Source organism: Platichthys flesus, chromosome 2 (genome assembly GCF_949316205.1).
Source record: "Platichthys flesus chromosome 2, fPlaFle2.1, whole genome shotgun sequence".
Lineage (NCBI taxonomy): Eukaryota > Metazoa > Chordata > Actinopteri > Pleuronectiformes > Pleuronectidae > Platichthys > Platichthys flesus.
The window spans coordinates 16,612,395-16,625,718 of NC_084946.1; the positions used below are offsets into that span (position 1 = coordinate 16,612,395).

General features: G+C 42.3%; 1 protein-coding gene across 1 annotated transcript in view; it reads right to left on the reverse strand.

The window, feature by feature from the left end:
• Nucleotides 1–227: 227 nt before the first annotated feature.
• The window catches only part of cacna2d3 (calcium channel, voltage dependent, alpha2/delta subunit 3), a 33,947-nt gene continuing 20,850 nt past the window's right edge, over nucleotides 228–13,324 (reverse strand). Inside the window, exons 14-38 of the mRNA XM_062411393.1 lie at nucleotides 13,014–13,031; nucleotides 9,496–9,567; nucleotides 9,317–9,397; nucleotides 9,131–9,205; nucleotides 8,152–8,235; nucleotides 7,771–7,842; nucleotides 7,593–7,654; nucleotides 7,427–7,494; nucleotides 6,996–7,041; nucleotides 6,780–6,877; nucleotides 6,573–6,666; nucleotides 6,018–6,113; nucleotides 5,780–5,901; nucleotides 5,083–5,154; nucleotides 4,551–4,612; nucleotides 4,422–4,466; nucleotides 4,253–4,315; nucleotides 3,963–4,033; nucleotides 3,777–3,852; nucleotides 3,185–3,225; nucleotides 2,772–2,827; nucleotides 1,989–2,106; nucleotides 1,742–1,854; nucleotides 1,419–1,501; nucleotides 228–800 (exon numbers count right to left, since the gene is read on the reverse strand). Of these exons, the coding sequence (XP_062267377.1) occupies nucleotides 708–800; nucleotides 1,419–1,501; nucleotides 1,742–1,854; nucleotides 1,989–2,106; nucleotides 2,772–2,827; nucleotides 3,185–3,225; nucleotides 3,777–3,852; nucleotides 3,963–4,033; nucleotides 4,253–4,315; nucleotides 4,422–4,466; nucleotides 4,551–4,612; nucleotides 5,083–5,154; nucleotides 5,780–5,901; nucleotides 6,018–6,113; nucleotides 6,573–6,666; nucleotides 6,780–6,877; nucleotides 6,996–7,041; nucleotides 7,427–7,494; nucleotides 7,593–7,654; nucleotides 7,771–7,842; nucleotides 8,152–8,235; nucleotides 9,131–9,205; nucleotides 9,317–9,397; nucleotides 9,496–9,567; nucleotides 13,014–13,031 (1,881 nt within the window). The 3' untranslated portion in view covers nucleotides 228–707. The remainder of the gene's footprint in view (nucleotides 801–1,418; nucleotides 1,502–1,741; nucleotides 1,855–1,988; nucleotides 2,107–2,771; nucleotides 2,828–3,184; nucleotides 3,226–3,776; nucleotides 3,853–3,962; nucleotides 4,034–4,252; nucleotides 4,316–4,421; nucleotides 4,467–4,550; nucleotides 4,613–5,082; nucleotides 5,155–5,779; nucleotides 5,902–6,017; nucleotides 6,114–6,572; nucleotides 6,667–6,779; nucleotides 6,878–6,995; nucleotides 7,042–7,426; nucleotides 7,495–7,592; nucleotides 7,655–7,770; nucleotides 7,843–8,151; nucleotides 8,236–9,130; nucleotides 9,206–9,316; nucleotides 9,398–9,495; nucleotides 9,568–13,013; nucleotides 13,032–13,324) is intronic.

Sequence of the window (13,324 nt, forward strand, 5' to 3'; positions counted from 1 at the left end):
ACACACTTTGTTGAATCTTCATCATGCATCTTCAGCTCGTCTGAACCGTCTCCCGCTTTAAAACGAGGAGAAACTGACAGAGGAACGTTCACGAGTTCCGTTTCCTCTCCGGTATTTCACATCACCCACATTATTATCAACATCGGAAAGAACTCAGTTAAAAAATAAACTTAAAATATCTGAGGAATGTATGAAAACATATGACGCCACAGTCATTAGTCTTTAATGCCAGGAATACAGAGCGCTCTGCCTCCTTTTCACATGACCAAAGTGCATTTCACATTCTGTTGACTTTCACATTAACTTTCAGTTCGCGATAAAGAAACATGTTTGATTTCTTATATCCTCTTTTGCACAAAGTACTATTTTTCTAGACTCCAATGCCCTTTGCCTTGACTGTAGACATGTTGGTTTCTCATGTTTAATTTCAGCGGACTTTCGGTACTATATGGCAAACTGTGAACTCTGAGCAAAGTCACCAAGCAATCCCGTGAAGCTCACTTTGTTTTGCTGCGCCACATCGTTCATGATTTCTGCATTAATGGATGCCAGTCTCGGTGCTACAGTTTTTTTTTTTTTGTTTCCTAGTGGAGCGCTGCCAGCTGCAGAGCTAATGAGCAAATTTATCTCTGATTGGCCATATTCTCTATGTGTTAATAAGCATATTCTAGTTGAGGTCGTCCTCAGGTCCAGTCCTGCTGCTCACGTCACCTGCTGACGGCCGCTGCTATCAGAGGCAGCAGAGCCGCTGTTAGGGCACCGGAGAGGCGTGTTGCTGAACCACACTCCATGGCATTTTCCTGCAGAAGACACAGTCGTGTGTGATTAAAGGTTTTTTTGAGCAGTTTACGTGTAAGGTGTAATTCCATTTTGATTAGGCCCACAAAGGTAGATGCACAGAAGGAGAAAGCTGGATCAGAATCTTTCATAAGAACTACCGGTAATCAAATCACTGCATTGAAACCACTTTGTTTCAGAGTGAAACGGGAAGAGAGCATGTGAAAAATTGTTAGTAATTCATTGCACAAGAGAAGTGAGCACACAGCTCCGATAAGTACAGTAAGTTAAAGGTGAAGTCAGTCTGCAACTGAAAGATGTACCGTCAATTTGTTTTCAGTCTGGCTGACCTAGGAGTTTACCTATAACTGTCCTATTACTCATTTCTCTTTCTCTATCTGACATTAACTTTGAGAGAAATGTTGCTGCATTCAGAATTCAAGTTTGGGGAATACAATATTATCATTACAAAAGGGAATCCAAAACTATTAAAATAAGATGAAACAAACTAAGATAATCAATTAAGGATTATTTGTATAAACTGTGTGTCTTTCCTTTCATGGATCTGGGTATGTCAGTGTGGTCTCACACATACAAATGTACGCACACACAGGTAACAGTACACAGGCATGTTGTCATACCTCGGGGTGGAACGGATGACAGGATTCAGGTTTCTTTCTGTCCTTCTGAAACTTCAGTCTGTAACATTTCAGGGACTCGTTGTGTTCAAAGGTGTCAAGGACAAAAAAAACGAACAAACCGAACAGAGCTAAGTTAAAACCTCTCTAACCTGCATCACGACTCCTTTAGGCTGATGTGAAACTGAACACTCGAGTCGTACATCTCCAATAAAAACCCCAAAGAAAAAATGCAGCTCCGCTCAGTCAGTATCTCCATTACGAAACAAACCACATATTCAATGGTTCCACTTATCAAATGTTAGTGTTTCCTTTAGAAAGGATATACATTATCTCAATGGGATCCATGGTTACTGGAGGAGAACTGCTGCAGTCACACTTATTGTCCACAACAACCATGAAGAGGTTGCTGCTGGGAATCTGCTGTATGACAAAAGACCTGCAGCAACAAACACAGACACAGACACAGACACACAGACACACACAAACACACACATGGCTTAATATGTATGGATATCAAGAAATTGATTGCTGATATTGGAGTCAATAATCTGAAATGGCCTGCAGCAGTACCTGATGCAGCCCTCACAGTCGATGTTGCCTGTTGTTTCTTTGATGGTGCGTTCAGAGACAAAAGCAGGGTACTCTGTGTCACATGGAACCATCATGGTTTTCCCCCGAGACCTCTGAGCTAAATGTGGGACAAAGAAAACTGAACTGAACCACAGAAGTGTGGTGGAAATTTGGTCAAACGAGGTTCTGAGACAAGTTGTCTTTGTAAGTGTATTCGTAAACGCTCTGTGCAGAAAGGATCACACAGGCAAGGCAGAGGTTGCAAGTGAGATGAGAAGTGTGTGTCTGTGCTCCTATTTAAGTGTCTCTGTGTGGGTAACCTCCTGACCCCAAAACACGCAGAGGAGTGTGTGTATGTGCACGTGTGTGAGGACAGGGAAATACACTCTTTGTCTGTGGTTATGTCAAACGTCTGTAATGGAAATTTGCTTTATAACTTCCTAGTTTATGCTTACAGAAGACAGGGTACAGCTCAACATAAACGTTATAGTGCACCCACTATCCAGCATGTGAGCCCATTGTCTATTCATGTCTTGCAGAAGTTGATCCTGAGATCACCTGACTTCTATGGTGACCTTTTGCTCTACTCTAGTTTAACTGTGTTTGTCCTTTGTTCCAAGAACTCAGCTGACTGACCCAACTCGCTCACCATACATGATACTATTTCCTCTCCAACACATTAAGTATGCAGCCTTTAAGTCCTACCTTTACAGGCGATATATGTTCCACGCACAGAACAATGAATTTACACACAGGCCTGTAACGATCATTAGCTGCAGTTACCTTTTACTGACAGGTCCACGTTCCACCAACTGTACAAGTTAAATTCTAGCAGGAAACTAAAGAGAGAAACACAAACATCACCTTTAATTCAGACATCTGTTCATATGAATTAACATTTAATCTCTTTTAAAACTGTTATTGGTTAACACTATTATCAATTGGTTTTATTACATACGTAGTTCATAAAGTAAATGTAATTATAACTGTAGTAAAAGATGAAACTGATATCTTATATCTTAGCAGTGTTCATTGTACTGTGATGATCGTCCATTTATGTTTTAATCATTTAACTTTTTAATTGTTTTCTGCTCATTATCGTATAAAAAAGCTAAGTAGTATAGGTATGATATGTCACAATGTGTAATTTATCTTCCCGTACTAAACAAATATAATAATTTTGCCTAAATTCTTACATGACAAGTTCAGTCAGGAGCCACTTAACCACAGTGAAAGGCTAAGAAACAGAGAGAGAGAGGGAGAGAGGAAGATTTAATGTTAGTTTAATCTATATTCATATTCGATTGGTGTCTAAACACTGTTCACCACAAACTCTATGAAACGTACCAACTTCTAGGGTCATGACTGAGAGCAACACTATTTACCTTAAAATATCAGCTTCAAAAAGAGTTAACACCCTTAACAAGTGTTCTGTTACTTCTGTGAGAGAGTAACTAGTAGTCACAGCTTAAACTGACATATGACAGATACTAAACAGAGTTTGACGTATTTTACTACAGCTGCAGCTCTTCTTGTTCAGGAAGCCAGGGATCATGGGTAATATCTATTGTTCAGGGTGTTTCTGATGAGTGGGGAGAAACTACACACTCAGAGATTTCTCAGGATTAATCACCACTTGATGCTGCAGAGGGCGCTGTTGCTCAGGAGGTTACAGAGTTTGGCTTTCTCTCTGGCTGTGTAGATGTTGATGTATTGTTTTACAGGTGATAAATTGACTGCTTCTCATGTCTTATCTCTAAATCTACCAGCAGATGATCTGTCACTTACGTCAGATAAAGTGCGTGCGCTGTCGCTGCTCCCAGCGTACTCTTTGCAATGGGCCTGGTAGTCATACAGCGTGATCCTGTCCCAATCAGGAAGTGGTTACAGTCAAAAGAAAGTATCAACAACAACAACAACAAATTACAATCATTAACAAAAACATGCTGGTTAGTGTTAAACTGTGGCTCAGACCTTTTGAAGGACCCCATCTGGAGAAGTTTGTTCATAACGGCCCCCTCCACCTCTCCAAAGAAAAGCCCTGTCTGAGAGAGAAGTTATTTCAACGCACACAGCCACACACTTCAAATCCCACTGTAGATGGAAGAGTACAAAAAATAATGGAAATAAAAATAATCAGAACAGAAGTTACTGTTTTTGATCACTTGCAGAAACACAACACTTGCATATCATCTTTTAAGTTGATGTGAAGCAGACTTCTGCACACACACAAACACACACACACACACACACAAAAACAGTACCTGAGAGTGCTCCTCTGTGACCAGAATGAATCCGTTGTTGTCGATGAGATAACAGTTAATTTCCTGTGAGTGATTGAATAAAAAAGATTTAGTAAACAAGACAAAGATTTAGTAAACAATACAAACAATTTAAAGGAATCAGAAGTTAGAGTTAAGTGACTGTTTTTACCTCATTGTCGCAGCTAATGCTACATTTTCCATCCAGAGCCGTACACTGAGCACAAAACATAAAGAGTTTTGTTTCACACTCACTCAGAAAAACAAACAAAACGTGTCAGGATAGTTGTTGTGTAGTTACCTGTCGGCAGGCCGTCCAGAACTTCCTCTGAAAGTACTCCAGCTTCATCTGGATCCCGACAGCTGAGCAAAGCACAAAGAGCATAAGAGACCGAACGAGATAATAGTAACTCTAACTTTATTTACACCGATCAGCCACAACATCACAAACAATGACCGGTTATAGACAGTGGTACATCAGTGTATCTTTGGCTTAGGTTATACATTTTTAATCAAATTATTGATTAGGAAAGAACTCTTAGAAACAGGCCATACATTTAGATATGTCACAACATTAAAACTGGCCCCTAGTTTTAATGGTTTTAGGAGAAAGAGTAAGTGCTTCATAGTAAACCGAAAATCCTAATATAATAATAATAGATACAAGAACATCTAAAAAAAGTATGACAAGTAAACAGTGATAGAACAATAAGAACACAAAAAAAACACAAAATAAACTGGATGCAAACAGATAAAAGCCGATTTTTGGAATTAAAAAAAACACAAAACTTTAGGATTCTTTATGATGTGAAATTCAGTTCAGATGTGGTTACCTGCAACAATCGGAGATTTTCTGTCATCGAGCAGCTGAATTGCCGTGCTGGCCAAGACCACGCTCTTATTCTCTAAAGCTGGAGAGACAGAGCAGATAACCATCATTCATCAGTTCACTTTCCGCTCAGTAGATGGCGCCCTGCACTCATCAGCCCTCAGAAAGCCTCAGCAGCAGTTCATTACTAATGGAGTCCAGTCTGAGGCTTTTCCACAGCCAGATGACTGCAATCTTTCTGAAACGAGCGCTGTGATGGGACACTTCAGGTTATGATGGTGAAGCCTGACTGGACGCAGTTATCATTAACAGCGAAAAGGTGGTAAATGTCCTGGAGAGTGAGGCTTTTTATTCTCCTTTCTGCAGCGAGCAGCCCGAACAGGGGACACATAAACTGCGAGAAAAAGCCGTGAGGGAGGTGAGCTGTGCTGCAAGTCCTCTCAGTGGAAACCATTAAAAACCACACACCACAACACACCCAGGGATAAAGAGAAAGATGTGAAAATGCTGAAAAGCCAAGGAAACCAAGTTTAGCTTTCAAAAAGTGCTTTATATACTCCTGCTCCAGAGAGTCAGGCATATTGAGATGAACTTGTGTGAAGAAAGGCGCAGATACTACAGATAAACGTGTGTCTTGTGTGGTTGTATCATGATATTTGATGGTGCACAGTTCACACGCGACGAGTGACATTGTCCTATACCTGTGCTGAAGGGGATGGAGTAGATGAACGTGCCGGGGACCTGCTCTGCTGCTCTCTTGTACCACAGAGGGAAGTGATCAGCATTAAACACACCCTCCTTGTCCTCCGCTGTCAGGAAATCTCTGAGGACGCACAGAGGATGAAGTGAGGAGCCGCGGATTAGATTCATCAGGCGCATCACAGCCTTCTTCTGGTGCTGTAAGTAATGATTAGAGAGACGTGGAGCAGCGGCACTCACTGATTGGAGAGCTGATCTGCAGGGACAAACAGGTTGGTCCTGGACAGGCCGGTGCGCGTTCCCAGGAAGGTGATCTCCACTCCTTTGTCTGAGTTCCTGCAGGATTCATGCAGAGCAGAGCACTGGTGCTTGATTCGTGAGTGTTGTCCCCAAGCATGTCTGACTGCTGATTACACATTATTACACACTATAACACAACCCCTTGTGAGATTTATGATTTACCTCTTAAATTTGTGATTTACAAAATTATAGTGTAGCAATGAGTAAGCTGCACCAAAATTCAATGGGCTCTTGCTTGAGGTTGTGTTCTATTCCCGCCACAAAATGTTGTGAAAATCAATTGAGTAGTTTTTGCTTAATCCTGCAAACAAACAAACACCAGATGCAGCAGAGGTAACTACTGACTTGTTAAATCATCATTAGTGCTGTTTGCTGATGATTCATTACCATTTATAATTGCTGATCACTCGCAGGCAAAAAACTCATGAGCCTTTGCTAAGAGCTTCCAAACATCTATGATTTCAGATTTCAGTAGTGGCGTCTCGTGGATCTTACTCTGACTTGTTGAGGGCCAGTCCGGTCCAGTAGGCCTCCAGTGGAGCAGTCACCACCGCATCGAATAAAACCTCCTGGATCAGCTCTCTGTCACCTGCCCAACGTGACACAATGACCCCATCAACAAAAAGAGACTTTATTTTAATAATACCTGATACACACTCCATTCGGTCCTGTTGATTTACGTCCGACTCGGATGTCTCTTACATTTGAGCTGTGGCCTGCGACCCGTCAAGAAGAGCTTGATGGCCTGAATCTGTGTGAGGTGACGATGCTCGTGCTGCTCCTCTGTGTTGCAGTAGGTCCTGCGGTCCAAACAGAACCACAGAGTTACGTCAATGAGTGCCTGGACTTCCCTGATGAACATTGAGGCATAACCTACATAACGCATGAATGCCCTCTTCCATATAATCCCAGTGTTACCATTCATCTGCCAGGGCGACATCTGGCTGTTCCAGATCACGGAGCCCTGAAAAACACAAGTCAGTAACGCTTCAGCAATGCCAGCATGGGAGGACTGATACAACAAGCAGGTCAGAGTCACATGCATCTAAACTGTATTCAGGCTTTTGTTTAACAGCTGGGGGGTGGGGGGGGGGGGAGCCCTGAAAATGGCTGATTATGTTAGTTCACATAATTTTGGTTGGACCCCTTAAATTCTATAATTAGCTATGAACAGGGGACTGGAACAACACCGAGGTCGGAAACCCTCTAACAAGACCCCGTACTAGCTTTCTGCCGAACGTTTCTTAATTTTAGAGGTTAAGTGGAAGACTAGAATGTGTATGAGTAAAAAATACACAAGAATGGGCAAATATCGCAGGTCAAAGTTCACCAAAGTTGAAGTTATGTACCTGCTTCGACTGACACATTTCCCCTGAAGAAGAACTTGCCATGGCCTCTGGACAGAGCCACTCCGACACTGGAAAGAGCAACAGAGGGGTCAGTCTGTGTTTGACTGGAGCAGAGACATAAACTGACAGAAGGTCGAATGGAAACGTAATAAAACTTCTCTTCCACCTGAATGGAGTTCCTTTAATGTCAGTGTAGTAATAGTCATTGTGCATTTTCAGGACGCGCCTCTAAAACGACAGAAGAACAGCTCGGATGAGATTTACTCCTTCAGTCCAGAGACAGCAGAGACAACAGAGAGAGAGAAAGAAAGAGAGCGAGAGAACGTCTTCATCAGCAGCCTCACCCCTCTGTCCACTGTCTTCTTCACCTCCATGGAGAACGTCCCCGTCCTCCTGTTCACCATAGCGTTACGTAGCTGTAACATAAAGCACACGGAGCAGAGAAGTGGAGGTGGGGTCATTGATCCGGCAGATTGTCATTGGCTGCAACTTAACTGTGATTCTGAAACCTGAGTGTTAATACTGTTATAGTTGTACCATCTAATAGAAACCGTTGTTTTCATAGGACAAAGTCATGAACATAGAAATTGCACAGTTACAGTCATCGAATGTTATATTTTGATTTAAGCACATTCAGTATCCCCCCCATTGTCAACAACAAAATAACAACAACTTTCTTATACTGACAACATTTCCGTCTGTATTATTGTTTTTGACACACGTACAATGTCGTCTTTGTCCTCCCACTCCACCTCAGAGAGATCCACGCTGCTGTAGTTTGGCTTCCGCCTCTTCTGACCCTCCTGGTACTACACAAAATAACACAATACACACAATTTAATGATCCCTGTGGGCATCAGGGTTTTATTTGACTAAAGGTTCAACTATTGTTCCGACATGTCAAATGACAAACTAATGTAAAACCTGTGTGTGACACAAGATTTTACAAATTGTGAGTTAAATAAATAAATCTCCTTATAAATGTGTCAACATCATTAGTCTTTTCTGTGTTTCCTTGTTAAAGCAAAGGCTCTCATTTATAAAGGCTGTTGTGGCGATTTTGCAGAGCAATTATTCAGCAAATTATGTGTGAAATTAACACTGTCAGGTAAATTAAAAATGTATTAATTTGATTGATAGTAAAAGCCACACTCAAACTGTACGTCAATGCATCACAGTGTACATGTCAGATGCTGCTACCGTACGTAGCCGGGACCACAAGAAAACATCAAGTCAATGACTACACCCACAGCACAAGTATTAGCCACAAAGAAACACAAAAATAAAACAACACAGACAACCACACACAGAGTTGCACACAGAGGAATAGCACTAACACTGGCACACACAGATCCACTATAGCACAGCCATAGCTCCTGAGGAACCAGCGGTCCCAGCGTGAGCGGCTGTGGTCTCTGCCAGCGAGTGTTAAGTTACCTCTGGGAAATTTCAGGCCAGCCAGCCCTATGAGTGGCCTTTATCCCTGCATGCATACACCAAAGGAAAAGGTGGGGATTACAGACTATACGAGCCAATGGCGCCTTCTGACCACAAAACACATTAGTCTCCACGTGCCCTCATCATGGGGGGGTTCACGTCATCATTTTGGTTATGCATACAATTTAGCATGGACAAAAACAAAAAAAAGGAAAAACAGGGTAAAGTCAGGGAGCGCTATAGGAGACTGTAAAACAAGTGAGTTACCAGAGGCCTGAGGTCCGGGTGGGTCAGGATGTAGCCGTTGTTCGTGATGGCAAACGCGTACCCGTGGATCCCCAACTGGAGACACAAAGTGCGAGACAGAACGTGGAAAACAATAATTTCTTTTGTGAAATTCATAATAATACATTAATTTAGTTAAAGTACAAGCACACGAGCAGCTGATGGTACCATATGTTTGGGGATGAGCTTCATCAGCTCCTGCAGAGGGATGTCTGTTCCTACGACCCCCAACAGAATACCCTGGTTCTTCTGCATGAGAGGATTCAACACAAACACACACAGATACACAGCTTTAGGTGAAAACTCCACAAATCCTAACTGAGCTTCTCACTCACTCACCCACTCACCGTTTCATTCTTTGTGCTGAAGACTGGCATGGCTACTGTGGTCATTAGACTTGGGCCTGCTTTGGATTTCACCTGGAAAACAGAGTCAGGACTTAGTTATAAAGCGGAGTGAGAGACCACTGAAAGAAGGATAAAACAGCTCTTTACTCCAGTTTTCAATCATCAGTCAATAAATCATTATCAGTGGTGGAAGAACTACTCTGCAAAAGTACTTCTAGTACAAGTACAAGTCCTGTATACAAGGTTTTACCTAAATAAAAGTACAAAAACTGTATGATAAAAAAGGAAGTTGTGTTTGTACTGTATCATATAACTATCACTGGATATTACCTTATTAACAAAAGCCGCGCTAACCCAGATGAGGTGAAGCCGACCTGAAGTTGAATGAATAATGATGCAATGTCTTTTTTTTATTAAACTTATGATTTAATGTAAAATGTTAATCTCCTGAGGAACAGTAATTTTTCAATTTGCCTCTGAGGTCAGTAGACAGTAGCAGAAAAGTAACAGTATCTGAAAAGGAAAGTGGCATAAAACTGGAGATTATCACTCAAGTAACTCACAAGTACCACAAAACTGAAATCACTTTCCATGATAGCGATGATTCAGCAAAATTAGCAACAAAAACAAAGCGAGAGCAGCATGGGACGCTTATTCTCCGCCAAGACCCAGCAGTCCCAACAGGCTGCACCTAATTGTAACCCGTACCAAATCCCTCCACCAAGTTTCACATTAATCCGTTCAGTGGTTTTTGTGTAATGCCGGTAACAAACAAATACCGATGAAACATAAGCTCCCTAATGGAGCTAATAACAACAAAACACAAACCCAACAAGCCTTGGACATGTTCATAAACGCAGCGACCTGTACAACAAATAACTACTCATGATTCACAAAAAATTCAATTAAAATGTCCACACATATTAAACTAGACACGTACACACCCAGAGAGCGTATACCTCCACCGAGGCTAGCGCACTATCTTGCCGTGTTAAAGAAAGTAGAACAAAAACTCTGCCTGTTTATTCGGATCAGTTCCAAAATTGAATGGGTTCTTCCTTTGGTCATGCTCAAGTCCTCCACAGTGGATTTCAGCTCAGTGGTTCTAAAGTGATCCTGCTTAGTAACAAACAAATGCGAATGAAAACCAATCCTCCCTTGTGAAGGTAAAAAAGTAGCAGCTTCATGACTTATAATTATAACTGAACCTGCAACAAAAGCAAAAAAGTCTCACTCAATCTAGAAATGCAAGATTGATTCGAGTTTTGAAGGGGACATATTATGCCCATTTCACCACAGTTGATATGGTTCCCCGGGGTCTTAATGAAATGTCTGCAACATATTTTGGTCAAAATACCACAAGGATCATTAAAATCAGCACCTTTTACCATATCTAAAACAGCCTCCCTCAGATTGACCTTTTTTGAGTGCCCCGCCCCCCTCAACCCCGGTGAGCCTGGCTGCAAGAGCTCCCACTCCCCAGCGCAGCCCTGCAGTGGGAGCAGTGGGAGCTTGAGCTGACGCAGCAGCAGCATCCTTCCACATGGTTGAGTCAACGTTTAGAGGTGTCCCGGTGGTCCCTTGTTTATGCGGCCACTTAAATGTCTGCGGGTAGCAGCAGCAAGCTAACGCTAACCGGGCTCCACCGGCTAACGTTAGCGCGCTCGCCCAAGGCCATGTAGCGAGACTCCCTACATGGGCATGGTGTGACTATGACGTTTATTTCGGTCGTAATCCCATTCGACGCACTCTAGCGTAACGTTTCTGAAATAGAGGAACCACAAAAATCACGGGAGTTGTTTTCTTCCCGAGTTTTTGGGACGGTAGACATGCCAGACACCCAAATTCACGTGTAGAAGAACTACAAAAGTGGAATTTTCGTTATATGTCCCCTTTAAAACATCAGAGTTTACTAAAAATAAACGTGTCCTGTAGAATTGGACGTCTTCAATGTCACAGCCGCCCTGTTGTTAAACCTGCACCGTGTGAGGCTCGAGTGGGGCTCAGCACAGGGTCAGCTGAGGAGGACTGACATAATGAAGCACATGAGCAGTTAAAGTAGGTCTGCTATTCCCTCACCTCTTGAGTCTGCACAGCTGAGCGTGTATTCATGCTACTGTGTGTGTGTGTGTGTGCTGTTGTTCATTTTTGTACGTCCATGCATATGAAACAAACGAGCCGTGAACTGTGGTGTGTACTACCTAACTTGACAAAATGAAGAATGGTGGCTCCTTAAATTCATCACAGCACACAATGGAAGAGAAAACTGGAGTGTTTAAGTCCACACACATGCACACAAACTCACACACGCACCTATGCACAAACACGCACGCGCACACAGGAAATCCACAAATGCCCAAACCACCTCCACCTCCATCTCTCTCCCTCGCTCTCTTTCTTTCTTGGTCTCTCCTCCGATGTCAGTTTTATTATAGGCTTTAGGAGATAAAATGCAATGATCCACAGAATGATGAATGGTGTGTCTGAGGCTGAGATACAACAGCACACACTCCAGAGGACAATCTCCCAACCCTTCTGTGTGTGTGCAAGTATGTGTGTGTGTGTGTGTGTGTGCGTATGTGTGTGTATGCTCATCCTCTCCAAACAGGAAAGTAGTGCAATAAATGCCTCTCCCCTGCTTCTGCTCCTCAGAGGAAGGAGTCTCTTCTCATCTTAGGGAATGTTTGAAGCGTGATGTTGAAATGAAGGGACAATAAGCAGCTGGTTATCCTCACACGTCACTTCTTATTCCCACCAACTAACCCACTGGTCCCAGTGTCGTCGTCTGACTTGCTAAGTTTAAAACTATACTTTCTCAAACATCCAACCGATGCTTTTACAGTAGATTAAACAATATTAATACAATAATAACAAAGCAGCTTTCAGTCACACACTGAAGTCTGCATGGATAATCACCTGAAATATTCCGTGAAGGCTGTATGTGAGAACGCAAATGTCCAAGTCATATGCACCCTATATAGTTTCCAGAATACAGAATATTCCAGAATTTACACGTCTAATCTGAACTCCTCTGACCTTCATAATCTGCTGCATTAGTTAAATGTGAAAAGCAAACTCCAGAAAATATTCAGTCCAAAACTTTCTGGACTTTTACCATTCATTTCTGAAAACCGCTTTTGTTCAGTTGTTAGGGTCAGCAGGATCAGCCCAAAAATATTACACGTTTATCCACAAAATCAGATGGAGGGATGGGACATGCGTCAAAAAATAACCCATCAAGTTCTTGTGCGGATTGAGATCAGGGGGACGCACCTAGAATTTTTCATGACTAAGAGTGTGACATTTGCAACATTTCCCAAAACTCTGCTGTAATAATTCATGGATCTCAATAAAAGAAAATCAGGCATATTCAGGGGACGGATATTTGTGAGAAATCTGGTGCAACTTGAGTGGATTTAAAGGGACTGCTGGGCCTTGGCAGAGGTTTACGTTGCAATCTCCATTACTTTGACTCCAACTGAGAGCACACTGAGATCCGGTCACATGCAGATACTTACTTTATGAGCCTGTGAGAGCTGAAATGAAAGAGAAGACACATCAAAATTGAATCGTCCTTTGAATTAAAGTCAGCACTTTCTGCATTGACTTTGTGGACACAGATGTACAGCGGGGGGGAAGATCCATGCAGATTAACGGAGCTCGTGATGAGGAATCATTGCAGCAGCACAAAGAGTAATGAGGGGGGAGCAGACGCACACATGTGCACTCTCACTGTGCAGTGCAGGGGCCGACTAAATAACAGGGACACCTTACAATTTACTAAAATGCAGAAAATTAACAACAAAAAATACAGCCTGGGAAATCACCT